Source organism: Garra rufa, chromosome 10 (genome assembly GCF_049309525.1).
Source record: "Garra rufa chromosome 10, GarRuf1.0, whole genome shotgun sequence".
In the NCBI taxonomy this organism is placed as follows: Eukaryota; Metazoa; Chordata; class Actinopteri; order Cypriniformes; family Cyprinidae; genus Garra; species Garra rufa.
In genome coordinates this window covers 19,775,435-19,798,957 of record NC_133370.1, presented here as the reverse complement: position 1 = coordinate 19,798,957, position 23,523 = coordinate 19,775,435, and the positions used below count along the sequence as shown (strand labels likewise).

Here is a 23,523-nt window from a genome sequence, read left to right as displayed (position 1 = left end):
ACCAGTTTCAACTTAAAAACTTAAGTTTAGCAGCTGCCTTAAGATTTTAAGTTAAATCAACTTAAGTCATTTAAACTCACAAGTTATATCAACTCATTTTTATTGTAATAAGTTAAAATGACTTGTAGTTTTAAGCTGATTTAACTTAAAAACTTAAGGCAGCTGCTGAACTTAGGTTTTTAAGTTGAATCTGGTGAAAACTTTTTACAGTGTACATTGTCCTTTTTAATTTTTTTGTTTGGTGTTCTGGATACTGTCCATACATTTAGTGTCCAAGTCTGTCAAAAAATGAAGAATATAAATTTAATTTATTATATGATTTTTTTAATGATCTATTGTTATTATTGTTGTTACTGTCTACAACATGGCTTTTATCGTTAACTAAGATTAAACCATTTTAAAAAATCATTATTTAAACATGAAATAAAATTCATGCAGTTGCCAAGAATTCAAGTTGAAAAATAATAATTCCAAAATCATAGGAATAAGAAAATTTCTAAAATAATGTAAACTAGAAAAACTAAACTAAAAACTAAAACTTAAAAAACTCTGCACTGACATTTAAAAAAATAAAAAAATAAATAAAAATGGCAAAAACACACAAAAAAGTACTTAAATCTTAACTAAAATTATAATGAAAACAAAATATAAAAAATAAAATCTAGTTAAAAATAAAATCTAACAAATAGTATTTTAGTGATACTAAAAAAATAAATTTTTGTAAAAATTTTTGTTGTTTTTGTTTGGTGTTTTGGATAATGTCCATATTTGAACATGCTTGGATGTCAGATATGTAGGATATTGGCATCAAATAGCACTTAATGGAGGAAGTGTAATAAATAAGACAATAAAACATGGGAGTCAAGACCAGTTCAGTAAATCCCTTTTATCCCTGTGGGTTCTTCTTCGCCACACGCACTTAGAGTTTAAGTGCTCGATAATACCTTGTTTTATGCCCACATGCACCCTTGAACGGAAAGGGCATTTCCTCTAGCCTTTCTCATTTATTCTGCAAACGCCACCTAGATCAGATAAAGGCCCATCTGGAAAACTGTCCTACAATGACCCACTCATTAATATTGGCCCGCTCCTTCGGTCTCACAACATGCACGCTCATGCAGAAACAAACAAGAAAAACAAAACTTTTGTCTTGAGAAATCACAATTATTTATCATCCTCATACTTTCAGAGGGATGAAAGTCAATGAGATTCCTAAACAAAAGATTGTGACGCACATATTGCATCGATTTTACCAGCCGAGCTGGAGGTGATTTATCATGAAGAAATGCACAACCATCATCCTCTGCACAGTTCTTCTTCAATAATCTTGACAAAATTCTGCCTTGTGGGCAGGCTGTTCTGCAGAATTTTAATCATGTTTAATTTAGTAAAATTCAAGAAATCATTAAATAATTTTAAACAACTAACATTTAAATTATTTATTAATAACATAAATTAAATTATAAATGTAATTTAAATATATTGAAGAGACAGCTGACGACTTACAGGACATCTGCTTAAAGTTGTTAAAGAATGTGACAAAGCCATAATAGCATCACTTGTATCCGTTGGCTAATTCAATCAGGTTTCCTCATGCTGCTAGACCGCGATGTTTCGTTTGGTCTTAATAGTTTCCCCTTTATAAAGAGATATCCCATCTGGTCTAATTTTAAACCGTCTGTAACATGCAGCCTTCCATAATTTTCTCCGCAGTGAAGTTACATTTTGCTTGTTTGGCTAATTCAAAGTGATGGACCCAAAGGAAATCGAATTACGCAAAACTAATTATCTATTGGATCTGGTGCTGTATGTGGCCACAATCTTAGTATGGTTTTTATCCAGCAGTCTTTATGTAGATTAAAATCAGGCTGTCTTGTAGCCACTAACAACGAACTTGTGTATTTGTCCCTTCTGTAATTAATCATAATTTGTAAAATGCACAAAAAACAAGTAGTACTCCATGTTTTTCTTTATAAATGCATCTACTGTATTTGAAATCCTAATGATTATTACATGCTTTGTAATTTTGTGTGCTAATATGGCATATTATAGCTCCAAACAGTGTATACAAATAATGTATTACATTTTTTCTAGTCCTTTTTTCTTTCCCCCCTGTAATTGGCCATGTACATTTCTGCAATACCAGTAAACTGATGTAATACCTTTGAAAGTGCTGAGGATTTTATAATCAATAAAATAATCTTTCTAAAGCACACACATATATTGGCTCAACATAAATTATGTATATAAATAAGAAGACTTTTTGCACATGGTACAGCAAGCCTAATATAAACACTAAGCTAATTTCTGTCATGACAAAAAAAGTTTAGCGTGGTAATGGATATGACAATGTTAATGTATTTAGTCTTGGCGGAATAGATCTGCTTGTCACATCCCCGGACTTTCATGTTGGTTTCTCCCATTCTCCCCCGCAGTTCAGTGTGTGTTTGGTTCCTCCTTCATTGTCTCCACCTGAATGTGTAATCAGTCTGTGTATATAAGGTGTGTGCTTTCCCCTGTATTCTTGTCGGTCTTTGATGTTATCCTGATGTTTCCACTCCATGTTCCTGTGTCTGCCTGTTCCTATTGGATTTATTAAATGTTCGTTTTTTACTACGTCGTTGTTCGTCTGTTCCTGCCTGAGTTGTGACACTGCTACACTGCTGCTGTTGTTGGTTATTGCTGTAATTTTAGATTATTGCTGCTGTTTCTGCAAGCAAGTACAGGAACTTGCTACTGCCAAAGCATAGGCGATACGGTGCTGTGAGTATTTAAGACATACTGCTGCTGCATAAATAGCATAAAATAAACTGTAGTAGATCTATACAGGTGGAGCTGGGAAGGTGGAGGGTTTCAAAGGAAAATTCCCAAGTGAATGCTACCAGCCATTTAAAGGTCCCATATTGTCAAAATCAAAATTTCCTGGCTTTTTTCATGATAACTGAGGTCTAGGGGCTATGTAACTACCATATGAGTTTCAAAACAGTCAGTCCACAGTAAACTGCACACAGCCTGCTTAAAGTAGCTGTTCATTTTCACGAGCCGCTGTGACTTCCGTACAGATGTGACGTCCGATCTACTCAGTCACCGCCTTCAGTCTCCACCCCAGCACCAACCACCGTCCCACCCTCCTTTTGTCAAACCCAGACAATATCGTGTCCATAACATTGCTAAGCAACAACAACACGAAAACAAGTCTAAAAAACTCTGTTCAGTCGATAGATGTCGAAACTACATCATTGCACAGGCTTCCGAACAACGTGAATATAAGAGACCAGAGGCACGTCAGCTTCAGCCTCTTTCACACAGTGATTCCGGTAAATACACGGATAATGTGTCCCATGATTTGTTCCGGAGTTGTTTGATTTGGTTCATTCACAGTTGTTTTCCGGAATCTGTGCGTGCTTTACACACAACCCATAAAGACATGTGACGTTTGGATGTGAGATGTAATGCGACGCGTACGTTTCACTAAACTGAAACTAACCTGAACAAACTGTGTTTCAGCGCTGATAGTGAGGAGCTGGCTCTGTCTGATCGCCGCTTCATTCCACTTTGCACGTATTTTTTCGTCGTGAAGAGTCGCATGATAACGTGCATCATCACTACAACACTGCCTTTATGGTTCTGGCTTTTGTTCACACAGCGCGCGTTCCCGTAATTTTCCAGAATCAGCGCGCATTGTGAAAGGGGCTTTACTAAAGCAACAGTTACATAGCTTACTGCATTCGGTGTTTGAAAAAGAAAAAACATTAATGATCATTCTGAAATATCCTGTTGAGCATCAGCAAGCTAGGCTCTCTCTATGGCTCTGGGCTCGGCTAAAGCATACATGACCGTAGTTACCTGTGGTTGGCCTGGCTGTGCGTCACTCAGAAAACAACAGGCCAATCAGAAGAGAGGCTCATGAATATTAATTAAATGGGCCAAAATCGACCTGTTTTTGACAGAGCTCCTAAAAAAAGGAGCTGTAAAAATATATTGAGATGGATTTTGGCACTTATACCGCAAATATATATTCTTAAGGACATCAACAACTAAAATAAACCTCCAGAAATGTGTACAATATGGGACCTTTAAATGTTGGCTGCAAGATCATTGGTTGCGTACGCAACATGAACCACTGAGCTTGTGCCAAGTCAAATAACTGATATCATCAATTACGTTAACAACCAGTCAGTCTGCGCCATCTAGAGTTTCATGCAGAACTAGGCATTTCTGATATTGACATGAGAATATTGGGATTTTTACATGTGAAATGGGTCATTCTTTAATTTAGATAATTCTAGTTAATTTAGGTTAGTTCTCTTCATTTCAGTTCAAATGTATACTTGAATATAATGTTTTTTGTAACATGTTCCTTAGAGGCACAGTTTAAGGAACATACTGAAATTCATAATTTGGGTCTTTAATTTGAATTTCAGAGATATAACATCTCCAGTGTGTGAGCAAGTCATCTCTCAGTTGGCTTCATATCTTGACGTATTTTTGTAGGCAAAGCTAGTTCCCTTGACAAAAACCAAACTCTTTTTCTGTTGGCTTTTAGATTATTGCAAAAATGAAAAACAAGAATCTTTTTATTAATTTCGAAACTTAAATACATTCATCAGAAGAAAAACAAAGATGACGTTAGACTATAAACGTACTATACAACAGCAGAGGTACCTGTAAAGAGTACCTGAAAGAGTAAAGAGTACCTGAAAACCATACTTGAGTAAACATCAAATGCATTACAGTGAAAATTATTAGATTACAAGTTACAAGCCACCAATTCCAATATGACTTGATTTTAACAGTACTTATATCTTTTACTTCTACTGAATGTAGGCTCAATAAAACTACATAGGGGTACAGAAATAAAGTAAACCAATATCCTTCAAAAAGGTCTCAGCTGTGTTCTCATCTCCTATATGAAACACCTGCAATTCACGGCTACCTGCCAATCCACTCAAATTTGTGTAAAGCAGCTTTGTTGACAAGTTTGGCCGAATAAAGCCTAAAGTGTACTATGTTTTTGTACATGTACGCTAACGTATGCATATATTCGAATGCGAAGCCTTTCAAAGTATACTCTATTTGATGTTGTGTGCAAACATGGGTGGTCAACACATGCGCTCTAGAAAGCTTCATTCATGTCCAGTGTCTGCTCTATTTTTCCCTTAAGTTATGTCCGATAACAATTATTTCTGAACTCTTTCAAACAAAAGCTAAGCTGTCTCATACCCTCTCGTTTACAAGCACTTGTCAATGTGAGCATCAGTTGTTGTTGCAGTCTCCGCTATTTTGTTGTTGTACACAAATGTAGTGGTGTAAAATGTACTTCATTATCACAATCACTAAGCTTCCTGCAACTTTTGGTCTTTATTTAAAAAACAATTTTCCCTGAAAGTTTGAGTTAGAATAGTTTTCAAGACCATGGTTATAAACACAACGAGGCTGTAAAAGCAGACTAGTGAGTAGATGAGTTTACCTGTTCAGTGTGTTGACGTTTATTGACCCTGACAACCTCTGTAGTACCATTTAGCCACTTGTTAGCAGCTGCCTTTTTCAGGTAAAAGCTGTAAAAAACAAATTACTGATGTATTTTCGACCCAGGTTTCAAAGTGAAATGTCCAGAGATTGGCTCAAAATACACATTCAATGTGTGACATGGCACATTTTTATTACGTTGGTACAGACACGTATTGCTGTGTTTTTATTACACTGCTTGAGATACATATTGCAGCTGTTCAGAATTCAAATATCTGGGGAGTGTTGGATATATCCCCTACACCAAACACAACCCTAAACCTAAACGATAGTGTTTCAAAGCAAATGCAAAAGTGATAAAAAAAATAAATTGGTGATGAAGCCGTGGTATTTTCACTTCCACATGCAGATTTGCGCTGTTTTGTCAAACCGTAGTTTCACTGGGTTCGTACCAGAGGTTTTCATCACCCTAGTGCAACGGCGTATCACATGAGCTACCGAGCAAATTGAGTGCATTAGAAAACTCATGCATATGAAGCTGTATATGTGACGACAACATTCAAAAGTATCAATTTTCAATCATGTTAAAATTGTTTTGAAGCCATAATATAATATTCTGCAGTAGCAAAATTAGGTTTGATTAATCAAAACTCTGTGTAAATTGTGCTTTGTGTGAAAAGGAATAAAAGGTTTGGACAATAACTTAGTAGTTTTACTTTGTTACTGTACTTAAGTACATTTTTCAAGTATCTGTACTTTACTGGAGTTTCATTTTAAGTAACTTTTAATTTTACTTAACTACATTCCATAGCATAAGATCTTTTTACTTTGTACATTTTATAAAACATATCGTTCCTCCTTGATAAATATTACGTGCTCCGAGATGCAGAAGCAGTGTCTGATTCATGAACAAACTGATTCTTTTTAATAAACCTGTTAAATCGGTTTGCAAACCCCACTAAACGATTAATTCACGAATTGGACTTATCCAATTGCAGCTGTTCTCGAGTCGACAACTCACTGATTCAAATGAGTCGTTTAGAGCGAGTCTCCAGTGAACTGAATTCTCAAGTAAAAACCGGGAGATCTTGTGAGCGTGCGTGCGCGACTGATGCTGTGAAAAGTAAGTTACGCTACTAATATCGAATATTAGGATTAACTATTGTAACTGTCAGTTGTTTGTGAACTAAATCTGGCGTAAAGGGTGATCTATTTAAGCCCGCTGAAATGCTTGAATGCAGACACATCAACATCTGTGCCTCTAAGTCAAAAAACAAAACATTAAACTAACACAGATAAAATAACTCATGCACGTTCATATTCCCCGATGCTGTAACGTTAGCAGTTTTATAAAAATGCTACGCATTTAGCCCTATGTGACATCTGTTTTTATATTGTTTATCAACAGTATCAATTTTTAGATTGTTTGGATCAACTAACGTTATAGCCAAGTTGACAGATATGAATGTTTAACCATACTGAAAATAAGTAAATATTGTTAGCTGATGCTAACTATCTAGCTAACAAGCTTGCTGGTGCTAAGTTGAGGTATTTATAGGTCCGATGTTCAGAACATGGTAAATATACAATATATAACTATGTTGACGAGAGTAGTAATGTTCACTGTGCAGTTTATGCTGCATTTCAGGCAGGTTTTTGAGCTTGTAAATCACGACTTCAAACCACGACTTACGACTTTGTAGCGTTCCAGGCAAGTCACGCCAAACTGCCTGAGAGCATTTATTATTATTATATTATTAGTAATTTGTTTGCAACGTTATATTGTCCTAAAAGATAATTTTCCACCGTGTACCACTTGCACAATCACAGCACCCATAGGTGCTGACATTGTTGTTTCGCGGGCTATGTCACGTCAGAACTCGGAACTGGGAGTACATCGATCTAGTACGAGTTCACGAGTGGGAAGTCATGGGTTTGACTGCCGTTCGGGTGCACTTTCACGGGTAGAAGGTTGGAAAAACACGAGTAACAGGTTGCCTGGAAAGCAGCACTAGACTGCGGTGTAACTTACCTGAGAGAAAACAGATTTGACCATCTAATTTTCATCAGTATTTTAAAGCTTGTTGTTTTGCAGAACGTCACAGTTTTATATGATATGAGAATAATACTGCGTTCCAGGCAGGTTTTTTAACTGGTAAATCACCACTTCAAACCACGACTCACGACTTTGTAGCGTTCCAGGCAAGTCAAGACAAAATGCCTGGGCACATTTATGAATTATTATTATTTTTATATTATTATTAATTTGATTGCAACGTTATATTGTCCTAAGCTCTATTTTTCCACCGTGTACTACTTGCATAAACACCGCACCCATTAGGGCTGACATTGTTGTTTCGCGGGCTATGTTATGTCAGAACTCGTAATTTGGGTCTTTAATTTGAATTTCAGAGATATAACATCTCCAGTGTGTGAGCAAGTCATCTCTCAGGACTCGATCGATCTAGTACAAGTTCATGAGTGGGAAGTCACGAGTTTGACTGCCGTTCCAGTGCACTTTCACTGGTAGAAGGTTGGAAAAACACGGGTTAGGGGTTGCCTGGAACGCGACATAAGGCCTAACGTTAGGAAGAACATTTTAATGAAAATATAATTATATTTTCATAATATTGTTTTTCTCAAACCTTGCCTGTGGAATAAAAACACCCCTGGACATCACTTCCCACTTTAATATAACTGTAGCTTTACTCCATGTAGGCTAGGTATTTTGAGCAGTAAGATTATAAAAAAAAAAAAAAATATATATATATATATATATATATATATATATATATATATATATATATATATAATTGCTAAATCTATCAGTATCACTTTTTTACTTAAGTGCATACAAAATTGAGGACTTTTGTACTTTCACTCGAGTAAAATTGAAAAAGAAGTACTTTCACTTTTGCTGGAATAATATTTATTTATACGTATCTGTACTTTTACTCAAGTACTTGATTTGTGTACTTCGTCCTTGTACTGTATAAACACAATTGCCTGGTTGGTTTTCTTTCTTTCTGTCTTTATTTGAATTAATGTATCGTCCTTCGAGCCTCTAGTGTTCATTTCAACTGGAAACTGCAGTGATTCGTACATATACAGTAGGTATATATTTTTTCAGGTTTGCAGAAATGTATATAGCGGATTATAGATGGTTTGAGATGGTTTAGGTTTTTTGGGAATTAAGAAAAAAGAAGTGAATGGATTTTTATAATTGTAAAGTGTTTGTGTCCACACACTGCTAAGACACATTTATATGCAAACACCACATAAAAGTGAATTTTGCATCAGATTTCCCATTTAACTTTCTATACCAAGAACTGCTGTAGAGTATTTTTGCATTCTGACCTCTCTTCCATTTCCCACTTTCTCTGTCTCTGTAGGGTGGTATGATCGCTCTTCTGTTGTCTATCCTGTGTTTGGTGTTGATCCTGTACACTCGTCGACGCTGGTGTAAACGCCGCCGCGTACCTCAGCCGCAAAAGAGCGCTAGTGCTGAAGCAGCCAATGAGATCCACTACATCCCCTCGGTGCTGATGGGAGGACAGGCTCGGGAAAGTTTGAGAAATTCTCGCGGGCAGGGTCACAACTCGAGTGGCACCCTCAGCATCCGAGAGACTCCGATCTTGGACGGGTACGAGTATGACATCACAGACCTGCGTCACCACCTGCAGCGGGAGTGCATGAATGGCGGCGAGGACTTCACCAGTCAGGTGACACGTACGCTCGACTCACTTCAAGGGTGCAATGATAAAGCCAGCATGGATCTCACTCCAGGTGTGTGAGCCCACAGCATACAACACAGAGCGCACTGCACTGCATGAATGTAAAAATCCTTGGTAAACTCTAGATTAAAGGGATTGTTCATTAAAAAAATTTAAATTCATTTACTCACCCTAATGTAGTTCCAATTGTATGAACATGCACTTGATGTTGCTTTCAGTGCAATTAAAATGAATTAAACTTTTAAGTATTTTGATGGATTTTTAAATCTTCCCTGAACGTTTCTTCAGATGATGCACATTAATGTTCAAACTTTTGGGGTTTGGTAGGGCATCTCTTATGCTCAACAAGGCTGCTTTATTGATTGCTCGAGAATCATTAATATCAATGATGAAAACAGTTGTGGTGCTTAATATTTTAAAATGAAATGAAAAAAGTTTTTTTCCAGGATTTTTTGATTATTGGAAAGTTCAAAGTAACAGTACTTATTTGAAATAGACATTTTTGTAACTTATTCATGTCTTTACTGTCACTTGCAGAATAAAAGTATTCATTTCTTTCAGAAAAGAATAAAAATTGCAAAGTTTATGCTTTAAAAAAATCATTCATGGCTTAGTGAACAGGATCAAACAATTCATTGAAAATTTCTCTTGGACGTGCCAAAGAAAGGGTGGATGTCACGATTTTCAATTACATCACAAATTATGTTTTAAACTTTTTCCTCACAGAAAGCTAAGGCTTTAGAAGTCATATTAACCACTTTCATAATAACTCGTATGGTGCTTTTACAGCCTTTTTAAAGGAGTTCACTTCAAGAACAAAAATTTACAGATAATTTACTCAGCTCTTCCAAGATGTTCATGCCTTTCTTTCTTCAGTCGATAAGAAATAATGTTTTTTGAAGAAAACATTTTAGGATTTCTCTCCATATAGTGGACTTTAATGGTGCCAATGAGTTTGAACTTCCAAAATGCAGTTTAAATGGCTCTAAACGATCCTAGCCGAGGAAGAAGGGTCTTATCTAACGAAACGAATCAGTCATTTTCTTAAAAAATTGACAATTTATATACTTTTCAACCCTAAATTCTCATCTTGTCTAGCTCTGCCTGAACTCTGTGTGTTCCAGTTCAAGACAGTTAGGGTAGGTCTAAAAACATTTCATTTTCTTTTCCAATTTCAAAATCGTCCTACATTGCTACAGAAGTACCCAATGTTTACTAAGTGAATGTGCAAAGAAGATCAAACCCCTTTACCAAACAATCTAAAACAGCGATGTAGGACGATTTTGAAGATGGAGAAGAAAATGAGATGGGAGTTTTTAGACCTACCCTAACTGTCTTGAACTGGAATACACAGAGTTCAGGCAGAGCTAGACAAGATGAGCCTTTGAGGTTAAAAAGTATATAAGATTTTTTTTTTTTTTTAGAAAATGACCAATCTTTCCCTAGATAAGACCCTTCTTCCTCGGCTGGGATCATTCAGAGTCCTTCGAAGCTGCATTGAAACATAATGCATTTCGGAAGTTTAAACTTGTGGGCACCATTGAAGTCCACTATATGGAGAGAAATTCTAAGATGCTTTCCTCAAAAAACATAATTTCTTATCAACTGAAGAAAGAAAGAAATGAACATCTTGGATGACAAGGGGTAAGTACATTATCTGTAAATTTTTGTACTGGAAGTGAACTTCTCCTTTGAAGCTTGAATGCTTCAGTGCCCGTTCATTGTAGTTGCATTTTAAATTACAACCAGCAAAGACTTTTTGTGTTGTACGAAAGTAAGAAAGTAAATAATATGGTTTTAATTTTTAAGCAAACTACCTTTTAACATGCATAACAATATTTGGGCGATAAAATGGTCAATAAAACCATAAAACCTTAATGATTTTAATAGCATGCTTTAATCATTCACGAAATTAATTCACTCTCCCAATTTAGTGTTTTGATTTCAGAGATACATAAACAACCTGGCAAGCAGGCCTTGAATGTATAAGTGAATGCGCATGATCAAAGCATATTGGAAAAAAAGCGCACTTTAGAAATTGATTTTTTTTCATGTACCCCATATATATACATAAACCAAAAGACATTTTGGTCTATGCATGTGTACGACGTGATACCAAATCTATTTTTACATCCAGGAACCTATGAGATTTAAATTGCATGTGCTAAGCACATCATTTGCACATTGCTGGCCCTGAAAATATTTATTTCACCTCGATAGCTCAAGAGTCAGCAGCGGAGCTCGCCTTTTCGGTATGTGGCTGAAAATGAGAAAGCCCGGGTTGAGTGTGAGCTCCAGAAATTGGATAAAGCCTATATGAAAACAGCTGCAGAGAGGAAATCAACATGACATATTTATTTATTTAGCTAGCTAAAGCTATTTTTTCTCAAATAATATCAAAGTAATAACACTATATATCCCTGCTAAGCAAAACTGCTTATTTGGCCGTGGGTTCACGACACCCATGGTACCCATTTAAGCTCTGTTATAGTCAAGAATAGATGCGAGTCACATGAGCCTGTGCCAGATTGGCCGTGTCTATTGGACACACGGAATTTGGAATGGCCGGCCCTTATCAGATGTGAAATGATGTTGATGTTTGCCTTGAAGAGTAGCCCATTATAAATACCCCTAAAAAGCTTTGCGAGGAGCGATTTCATGCTGTCACAGTAATTTGCCTAATACAATAAAAACCCTGCAGTGCCAGTTGTCTTTGTTGTGCAATTTACTCATTATGAAGGGGCAGACTAACTATGGGGGACGGCGATATTGCGTAATGGTGAATGACGGAATGTCATACCCTGAATCGCTAGGCTGTGAAGGCTCTCACTTGCTTTATTGTAACGTAACCCTGAAAATACTTCACATAGACCACTTAGTCTTGTCCTTCTGAATGACAAGCGTTTACATAAAGTGTCTCCACATGCCCTTGGTGGACTGTTATTTGCCGCTCATCTGTCTGCCACTCTTCATCCCTAATTGTAACCTTTTTTTCCATCAGGGAACGATAGCACGAAACTGTCCCTAATGAGCAAGTACAAGGATAACATCATAGCTACCAGTCCTATCGACAGCAACCACCAGCAAAACACGCTCCTCCCACACAACACCTCCACCAATCAACGCAAGCGTCTGTCCAGCAAAACGCACGGTGAGTCTGGGGATCAGGGGTGAAACGGTTCGGGTAACCTTACGGTTCGCCATCCACGGTTCGGTAAGCATTTTGTACTGTTGTTAATGCCATGTCTTTAAGTTTAGAGCACTAACATAGCATGATGCTAGCTGATTAGCCTGCCAGCTTAGCCTATGTGCTTCTCAAGTCACTTATTTCTGCACATAATTGCAGTCATCTTTAGAGCAATAACAGTCTCAATTACAGTTATTAGTGCTTGCTTCCGCCACTGAATAAAAAAATAAAAAGGTAGCAATTCTGACTTTATAACTCGCAATTGCTTGTTTAAATTCTGAGAAATGAAGTCAGAATTGCAAGATATATACTTTTTTCTAGAACTGTGAATCAAAATTAGGTAAAGTCAGAATCAAGTAAAGTAATTGCGAGATAAAAACTTGCATTTGCGAGAAAAAAAGATCGAATTATGAGTTTTTATCTCACAATTCTGTCTTCATAACTCACAATTGTGAGTTTATATCATGCAATTCTGAGAAAAAAAAGTTGTGTGAGATGGAAACTCGCAATTGTGAGAAAGATTTTTTTTTTATCTCACAATTCACATTTTTTTTCTCTGCAATTGCGAGTTTACATCTTACAATTCTGACTTTTTTCTCAGAATTGTGTGATACAAATTCGCATTTCTGACTTTTTTCTCAGAATTGTGAGTTTTAAACTTGCAATTCTGAGAAAAACGTGTATATATCTCACAATTCTGACTTTATTTCTCAAAGTTCTGACATTATTTCTTAGAATTCTGTGTTTAAATCTTGCAATTCTGAGTATTTTCTTGCAATTGGCAGTTTATGCTTTGCAATTCTGACTTTATAACTTGCAATTGCAAGAAAAAAAAAGAGTTTCTTTAAATTCTGAGAAATAAAGTCAGAATTGCAAGATTTACTTTTTTCAGAATTGTGAGTTTATATCTCACAATGGTGACTTTTTTTCTCAGAATTGCACATTTGTATCTTGCAATTCTATTTTTTTTTTCAATTGCAAGTTAAGTCAGAATTCTGAGAACATATCTCCCCCCCCCCCCCAGAATTGGACTTTAAAAACTCGCAAGTTTTAGAGTTTCCATCTTCAGAATAAAGTAATTGCAAGACACAAACTTGCATTTGCGAGAAAAATAACTTGCAATTGTGAGTTTATATCATGCAATTCTGAGAAAAAAAAGTTTGAATTGTGTGATAAAAAGTTGCAATTACTTATTTTTATTTTTTATTCAGTGGCGGAAACACGAAAACAAACAAATGCAGTAATAAAAAACACAATAGTAATATTGTAAAATATTATTACAATGTAATATAATATAAAATAATGGTTTTCTATTTGAATATATTTACAAAATATTTTTAAGTTCTAAAAAAAAGTCTGAATTTTGAGATATACACAGTTTATATCTTGCAATTGTGACTTTTTTTCAGAATTGTGCATTTATGTCTTGCAATTCTACTTTATACCATGCAATTTCAAGTTATTAAGTCAGAAAAAAAAAACTGCCCCTAAAGCTTTGAATGGTAGTTATAGACATCAGGAATTTATTTAAAATGAAATGCAATTCCTTTAAAGTAAATAAATAAGCTGTTTTTATATGTATTGTCTTTTTTCAGCCTTTCCATAATTTATAGGTTGCATAGCTGGCCATACCTTTTGAATATTTGATCACAAATACAATGTGCTTCTGGTAAAAATATAATGTTTTCTTATTGGCATTAATCAAACAGTACTGAAACCATGACCACAGAACCGCAATACAGACCGAACCGTAAGAAATGTGAGCCGTTACACCCCCACTGAATATCTCTTTCCATCCACACAGATCTCATTCCAACCACCGTCTATCTCTGTAATCATAACCACACACAAATATTTGTCTTCCACTCTCTTTGCTATCCCATTCCTGGTTTGAACTTTTCTTTCCACTAGCTTTTATTCTTGACTTGACCACCAAAAACTTTGATTTGATTTGATGAAGTATTCATATGCTTTTGATAATGGTTATTTGTGGTGGTTTTTAAGGAAACATGTCTGTAGATATCTACTATGAAATACAAACTCCTTCCTCTTAAATTTACTCTGGGCACAAATAGCTGATGTCCAGTCAAGTGTTTTCCTTGAGTAAGATTCTGATTTCCTAGCTGGGCAAATATTTGACTCTCTTCTCATGCTTTCATGCTTCATTACCTCAGTCCAGCAGACGTACGGCCTCTCTCTGACCTTCAGACCAGCTTTTTTAATACCCAATGCACTCGGATTGTGCATTCACTGCATATGAATGTAAAAACGTAAAGGTGCACTCAGGAATTCATGCCTCATTAAAAAGCTTTACAGAAATTAATAGGAAAAAAAATAATAGAAAAACTTAGGGCTGGGCGGTATACCTTTTCATACCGAATACCGGTGTTTTTTTTTTTAAATGATATTCATTTTTCATATACCCCAATACCGGTGAGTGTGTGTGTACAAAGCGCTGGGAACACGTATGTTGACGCAAACAGAAACCGCAGCTTGCACATGCTTGTCTGAAGCAACACATCTGAGGTGTGGACGTATTTCAGTATATCTGAGAAAGACCCAGGGTTAGCGATTTGCAAAACTTGTAATGCCGAAATTTCAAGAGAGGGGGTGTGTCTACAGTGATGAGAGCAGAGATCGGCGCATTGCGTGCAGACAGATGTAGCTTTCAGTGAGAGAAAAACAATGGCTTTACGTTGGTGTTACGTCGCAATATTTTAAAGATATGTCTTTTCTATATACCGTATTTTATTAATATTTATGTTTTAAAGCCAATGGATATCACACAAGCAACGTGAAAACTGATCAATATGTTAAAGTGAAAGTAAAAACTGACTTTCAGCATCTGATGTGCATTCTTTCAGACAATGAGAGACGATTATACTTCATATGCTGATATTAATTTAGTCCCTTAATATTTTTCTTGTGCCCCGAACATGGTGGGAAAAAAAATAAAAAAGAAACGTATTTTGTGTAAGGTTTGTTTTTGAAAGTCTTAAATAAAGCTCTTAATTTTCATTGATTACTGCAGTGTTATTAGGGGGTTATGAAAGTCATAATTGATTTCAGGTGGTCTAAAATGTGGGGACTGAAAGACAAGAATTGCGATGAAACTTCAAAAGGCTATCCATTGAATAAATATGAGCGCTGCACGTTTCAAAATCATTTGTTGCGCTACTTTGTATACTACCATTCTGACAGCGCCTCCTGCTGGAAGAGAAACGCGTAGACTTGTAAATGTGAACTTGTGAAGAATGCACAATAAAGTGTTGTGTATTTTGACTGCAAATCATGAATTCTGATTTCTTCACCTCATTACAATTATGAGTGCCACTGTCACTTCTTTGTGAACAGCAGCATTTTGTGAGACCGATCAAACCTGGGTTAATACTAGTCCGGTCAATGTAAGCCAATATACTGCAGTAATTATTCTCTAATTTATTAGGAAATGTGGTTAACACCTAGTCATGCATGAAAAAAAAAAATACCGTCATATACCGTGATACCGTATAATTTTGAAAAATACCGTGATATAAATTTTTGGTCATACCGCCCAGCTCTAGAAAAACTACACTCTTATGAACATTTCAGTCATATCTAATAAAACCTGTTAGACTTAGAATGGGTTGCCATGCTGAGATCACATGAATGCAAAGAAACCCCATTAATTTAACATTATGCTAAACATAACTTATAAAAAAAAAACAAGTAAGAAACAGTTGTTTCAAAGGAAAAACTTTGTGAAAAATTTGAAATGTAACCCATGGAATTCTGGGAATGTTAATTTACATTTTTTCACTATAAATGATATGTTCCTTTTCACTTCCAAAAAATGTATTTTACTGTAAAATTACATGAAATATCCAATAGTTTGTCACTATTTAGTAGGGGAACTGTAAATTCTAGGTTATATTATCATAACCTATCATATCGCAATTGCAAGTTTATATCCCGCTATTCTGGTTTATAACTCGCAATTTTGAGGTTATATCATGCAATTCTGAGAAAAAAAGTCACAATTCTGATTTTATAACTTGTAATTGCAAGCATATATCATACATTACTGAGAAAAAAGTTTTTTGCAGTCTTTTACTATTAAAATCATGAAAAGTTTTTACAGTGTATGGTCTTATTCTCACCCAGGCTGCAGTCATTTGATTAAAAAAATACTGTAAAATTGGTAATATTGCAAAACATTATTATAATGTAAAAAAAGTAAAAATTTCTATTTAGATTTGCGAGATATAAACTTGCAATTTTAAGAAAAAAAGTCAGAATTACCAGGTACAAACTCACAATTGCGAGTTTATATCCTACTATTCTGATTTATAACTCACAACTTTGAGATTATATCACACAGTTCTGAGAATAAAAGTCAGAATAGGGAGTTTATATCTTGCAAATCTGACTTTATAACTTGCAATTGCGAGTTTATATCAAGTTTGTAGGGGTGGGCGATATGACCTAAAATTAATATCACAGTATTTTTCACCTTTTGAACGGTGACGGTATAATATCACGGTATTACTTTTTTTGGTACATTTTGGGAGGAGTAGCCTGTTCTGTCCCTTTAGTATGTGAATAAAGTTAATATTTTTATAATATAATAAGTAAATGGTAGGTATCCTTATCAAAAAGAGACATGGGAGAGTATGCATTCTTAACATATTTATTTTGCAAAAAACCTAAAGATCTTACTTAACAGTGTACAACAAAACAAAACAAAATTTTTATTGAAATTTAATTTCTGCAATATTTAAAACCTTTAAATAACTGGGGGAAATCAACCCATGGCAACAGTTTAAAAGTAGACCAATTCTGTGGGGAAAAACGCGGACTTGGCAAACCTGCATCCAACACAAGCTGCTGGAGTTAATAAAGTCATTGCACACATGAGTACAAAATTTTCGTCCGAGATTTTTGCACATTAAAAAACAAATACAGGTTATGTTAATCGAGTTTACACACTGCCGTCATAAAAAAAAATCGGATCGTGTTTGATTTTCTGCATTTTCGCATCCATAATAAGCATTTTGATAAGGATGGCGAATATGAGAAAACTAAAAAAAAAAAAAAAACGCTTACGAAAATCGGACTCAGTGTACAGTGACCTTTAGATTTGAATGATCACGGGTCGAAAGTAAAGAGAGATTACAAACATAGACTGGAGGATTTGCTGCAATCTTGTACTCACTGACAAATATCTATTAACGTTATAAGATGTGCTGCTCCCTTCACACAGAGTGTGCATTATCGCAAAATCGAAAGTAAAAGTAAACAGGCCGGTCGCGTTCGCCCCGCGCCCGCTCAATTTGTGATCCGCTGTGTAAATCCTTCGGCCGGCCGCCGGGAAAAGTCCCGGTCGTCCCGATTGCCACTCCGCCCCTGGTATAGGCTACAGGCCTGACCTTTCTTCACGGTGTTTCACCAGTCGTTTAATGGCCACTCCCCTTTTACATAACACCTGCAAAGCTGATACGAATATGTTTTACTTTTTTATTTACAACAAGATATATAGTAAGGACAGGTATTCAGACCACAGCTGAACGTTTGAAGAAAACAAATTATAATATTATATTACAAATTATTGTTATAATGTCAAATAATGACATTTTCTGTTTAGATATATTTTAAAATGTAATTTATTTCTGTGATGCCAAAGCTAAATTTTCAGCAGCCATTACAGTCTTCAGTGTCAGGATTCTTTAATCAATAGAAATTAAAAAAAAAAGGTGTTTATTTGAGATAGAAACATTTTGTAACAAACATCTTTACTGTCAGTTTCAATCAATTTATTTACAGTCATGGACAAAATTATTGGCACCCTTGTTAAATATGGGCAAAGAAGGCTGTAAAAATAAACCTGCATTGTTTGTCCTTTAGATCTTTTAGTCAAAAATTCTGCAAAATTCAAACATTTCATTAAAGTTAAACAATTTAAAGTGAGGTGGAATATAACTTTATGAAAAAATGTTTTTCTCTAATACACCCTGGCCACAATTATTGGCACCCTTAGAAATTCTAATGAGTAAATTATCTCCTAAATATATTTCCATTGAAATTTCCAGTTTCTTAGCACACCAAGGTGACTGGAAACATGATGTTGTCCAGTCATGACGTCTTGGTGCACAGATGAATAAATATTAGTAACACAAAGCCCCAACCAACCCAATCATTCATCACAATGGGCAAAACCAAAGAATATACTTCTGATGTACAGCAAAAGATTGTTGATCTTTACACAATACAAAGTGGCTTTAAGAAAATACTTAAAACATTAAATATTCTCATTTCCAACATCAGGGAAATAATTAAGAAGTTTTAATGGACTGGAGATGTTAAAAATCTGCTTGAAACATGATGTGTGTCAATATTGTCTTAATGTGCAGCAAAGAGAACAATTTAAGTGGCCAAATACTCTTCAAAGATCACAGATGGAAAATTGCAGAAATCAGTTGAATTTTAGTGTCAGAAAAAAATATTAAAAATAAAGGAAAACTGCACCTCCATCACAACTCATTTCAGACACTGTTCAAGAAACAAATCATCTGCTCTCATGCAAAAACAAACTGCACCATATTAATTTACCATACTGGAACTTCAGCCAGGACTGGCTTTTATTGCCATATGAAATGAGAATTTTCTTTTTTGGAGCTAGAACACATTAAAGGTTTGGTGCACACAGGGATAAAAAAGTGCCCCACGTCCACATTTAAATATATCACCAGATGTTCTTTTTTGTGGACCTAATTTTACACCAAAAGTCCTAGACATCTTGTTCAGATACATGCCATCATGTTTTATATCAAATACCAACAGATAAAAAAGGTAAAACTGACTTGCTCAGTTAGAAATATCATAATGGGTCATGGTTAGATCTTCCATCACCACATTGATTCAAAACAAACATCAAAATCAACACAAAAACTGGTCACTGAACACAAAATCAAGATTCTGCCATAACCATCCCAATTCCCTGGCCTGAATCCTATGGAAAATGAGTGGGATCAACTGAAGAAGAGTGAGCACCAACATTTGAAGGATCTGGAGAAATTCTGTATGGAGGAATAGTCTAAAATCACTTGCCATATATTCTCAAACCTCATCAGGTATGAAGGGGGAAAAAATCAGAGCTGTTTTTCATGCAAATGGAAGTTGCAGAAAGTTTTGAATACACGGGTGCCAATAATTATGGCCAGGGTGTATTAGAGAAAAGCATTTATTTTATAATATTATATTCCCCCCAATTAATGAAATGTTTGAATTTTGCAGATTTTTTTGACTAAAGATCAACAGGAGAAACAACGCAGATTTATTTTTACAGCCTTCTTTACCCGTATTTACCAAGGGTGCCAACAATTTTGTCCATGACTGTAATTACTGCTGAATAAAAGTATTAATTTATTTAAATGTCACATCAATGTAACACACACAAAAAAAAATACTGCCTGCGTCTGTGTATAGTTAATGTTTACTGGGTGCTGCTTTTAACAATGCCATGAGTTGTGGGCGTTCAGATTATTATGTAGAAATAAACTTCTAAACATCTCAACTGTTTTAATCTTTAAATATGGAGGCGGATTGCGTATTGCTAATTCACTAATTGCAGCATGCATGAGTTTGTCTCTGAGGTTTTGAGCCCGTCTTTGGGTTACTGGCCTTTAAAGCGCTTTCTGACAACTCTAAAATAGCAACTCCAGATTTTCATAACTTTTCATACTCATATTGCCCTGTTTGTTTTATTTTTTATTTTATACATGATTTATGAAAAATTACTGTTCTCTTTGAAAAGGTTCCTCTTGTCTTTTTTTTTTCTAATGAACCTTGCATCACTGTTCACGAGCGAGCTCTCAGAGCAGTCCGCGAACGTGAAAGCTGCTAAAGGCTATGTTTAGACACCCGTTCACGTCGCCGGAGGAGAACGTGTGTGAGTGCACAGATCCTCTCAAGTTCTTCTTTTTTTTTTCTTCCTCAGTCACACCTGCCTCTCTCACCTCATCTATTTATACCCCTCATTTTTCATTAGACAAATTAAAACTGTTGCTCTTGGCATTTGCCGATTTTCTGCTATCTCTAGGTCAGCGGTATCTGCGTAGGTGTTCGTATTTCACCTTTCCTCGTTCCGAGATCATTCCGGTGACACTGTGATTCAAAGACCTTTGCGAATGATTGAGTTCTACCACCCTGAATGGTGGTACAAAATAACTTTTTTGTTGTAGGAGGCGTGTGCACCTGCACTGCATGCCGAGAAGCTGTTGGCGCTCTGTGTTGAATATTTAAACGAGCTCATCTTTTATTCTCCTCCACGGAGCTTTGCACCTTTGGCCCCTGCCTAATTGTAGAGGCTAGCGCACAATCCTCACCTGCTCTGTGAGGTTTATGGCTAATTCCTTTGAAGGTGCTTCTTTTGTTCTCATTTGTTACGAAGACAAAGGGAGGCATCGGCGTGCCGGCGTGTGTCATTTTGAAATGGTTGTTAGCGTTTGAAGTCGTAAATGCCAGGTGTTTCGTCGGCTTTTTAGCTAGATTTTCATTATATAATCAAGTTGAGACGTTTTTACTGGTGTGCTCTCAAGGCATTTCGAAACAAAAGGGTCAGATTCACTAAACTGTTGCATGGTATTTAAACACAAAAGCCTGCAGTGAATTCATCCAGCATTCGGTTTAACCAGGCGCTAAATGAAATTATATATAAATATATGTACACTGGCGGTCACACTTTCAAATAATGAAGATTGAAAACAGTTGTGCTGCTTTAGATTTCTGTGGAAACACTAAAACTCTAACATTTGAAAGTTTTGAGTGAGTAAGATTTAAAGAAAGAAAGTTAATATATTAACTAACATGAATAAACAATGATCAATACATTCACTGCAGTACTTTTTATTTTTGTTAATGTTAGTTAATGAAAATACAGTCGTTCATTGTTATAACTCACAATTTTGAGGTTATATCATGCAATTCTGAGAAAAAAGTCAGAACTGCAAGTTTATATCTCGCAATTCTGACTTTATATCTTGCAATTTTGAGTTTATATCATGCATTTCTGCGAAAATAAAAAAGTCACTGCGAGTTTGTATTAAGCAATTCTGAGAAGAAAAGGCCATTTTTTTTCAGTCTTTTACTGTTAAAATCACAATCATTTTTTACAGTGTATGGTCTTATGCTCATCCAGGCTGCATTTTTTTGATGAAAAACACATTTATTGTTATAATTTCAAATAATTAAATATAATTTAAAAAGTAATTTAAAAAGTAGTTTAGGATTCTTTGATCAATAGAAAATTCAAAAGAACAGCATTTATTTGAAATTGAAACATTTTGTAACATAAATGTCTTCACTGTCACTTCCAATCAATTTGATTCATTCTTGCTGAATAAAAGTATTAATTTAAAAATGCTGAAAAACCAAAGAATTTGTGGGACCTCATGGATTTTTCTGAAGAACAGCGGGTAGTTTAACTGTTCAGGACAAACATTACTAAAAAAAAAAACACAGCTGTGGATCATTCAGGTACACAGGTAACAACACAGTATTACGAATCAAGTGTATGTAAACTTTTGAACAGTGTCATTTTTTACAAATTCAACTATTATTTTCTCTTGTGGACTATATGTAAATATCTTTTATGTGAAATATTTAACCCTGGACCTCAAAAAAGCAATGGTATATTTGTAGCAATAGCCCAAAAGTATTGTATGGGTCAAAATGATTGATTTTTTATTTATGCCAAAAATCATTAGGATATTAAGTAAAGATCACGTTCCATGATGATATTTTGTAAATTTCTTACCATAAATATATCAAAACGTAATTTTTGATTAGTAATATGCATTGCTAAGAACTTCATTTGGACAACTTTAAAGGTGATTTTTTTCAATATTTAGATTTTTTTTTGCACTCTCAGATTCCAGATTTTCAAATAGTTGTATCTCGGACAAATATTGTCCTATCCTAACAAACAATACATCAATAGAAAACGTATTTATTCAACGTATTTAGTCAATTTCAAAAATTTAGCCTTTATGACTGGTTCTGTGGTCCAGGGTCACAAATAACATGCATTTTGTATGAGCCCTCTTATTTTGGTAAAATAATCAACATTTTGCAGATTCTGCAAGGTGTATGTAAACTTTTGACTTCAACTGTATATTAAAATAACACAGTTAAACAACTATTGCTGTTTTTACTTGATTTTATTGATAAATGCTATCTTGGTGAGCATAAGAGACTTCATTTAAAAATATAAAAAAAGAAGACATCTTGTGACATAATAAGCTAAATAATTCTTATTATAGGTTGTCACTGCTACTTTATAGATACAAGCCACTGCTATTCAACCTGAAGCGATTAGCTGTAAACATTTTTACTTGTAGGGGAATGTTTTCTATTGTATTTTCTATTTTTTGTTGGCAACAGTTATCCAAAAATTATTTTGATTATATAAGCATTATGTTACCCTATTTGGATCATTCCTTTACTAAATAGGGTTGAGGGAACAATTCAGACAGCGCTTACAAATAAACACAGCAATTAGTAATTCTCAGTGAATTCTTTCCAAAATGTTTACTGTAAAATCATTTTGACAGTGTAGATGTTTTTGGAAGACATATTGAGGACAACTGGCTTTTCACATTGTTTTAGTGCTTTTTTATCCATCTTTATACTTTCATTTATGAATCATTTGATTTGTCATTCAATAATGCGGCGATGTGCCAAAATAAAATGCTTACTTTCAGAACTGTGCTCTTTTGAGACTTGCGAATTCACTGTAGGGCCAAACAACTCCTGCTGTTCTCGTGACCCGCCTGTGTCTTGTTTGCATCACAGCTCTGAATATTTCATGTGTTGCTTTATGGCGGTATGAAACGATATTGTAAAAAATAAGCGGCGTTCGGTTCATTCCGTACAGATGGCTCATCTATAAATGATAATTGTTTGATTCTCCTCTGCACCACAGAAGATGTTTTTAATGGATAGCCACACTGTTGTGTGGATACGGAGTAACTCAAACATTATTTCTCATCATTGCAAGTCGGTCTAATCCACGGGTCAGTGCGCTCATGCATCTCTTCCTCACGCGCTGCATAATGAAAGCGTTTGTCTAGCTCTGACGGGTAAATTGTGTCTTCT

General features: G+C 35.2%; 1 protein-coding gene across 1 annotated transcript in view; it reads left to right on the top strand.

Moving 5' to 3' along the window:
* Positions 1-23,523, top strand: part of astn1 (astrotactin 1) — a 344,209-nt gene that overhangs the window by 76,054 nt on the left and 244,632 nt on the right. The window contains exons 3-4 of the mRNA XM_073849391.1: positions 8,862-9,255; positions 12,205-12,354. Of these exons, the coding sequence (XP_073705492.1) occupies positions 8,862-9,255; positions 12,205-12,354 (544 nt within the window). The remainder of the gene's footprint in view (positions 1-8,861; positions 9,256-12,204; positions 12,355-23,523) is intronic.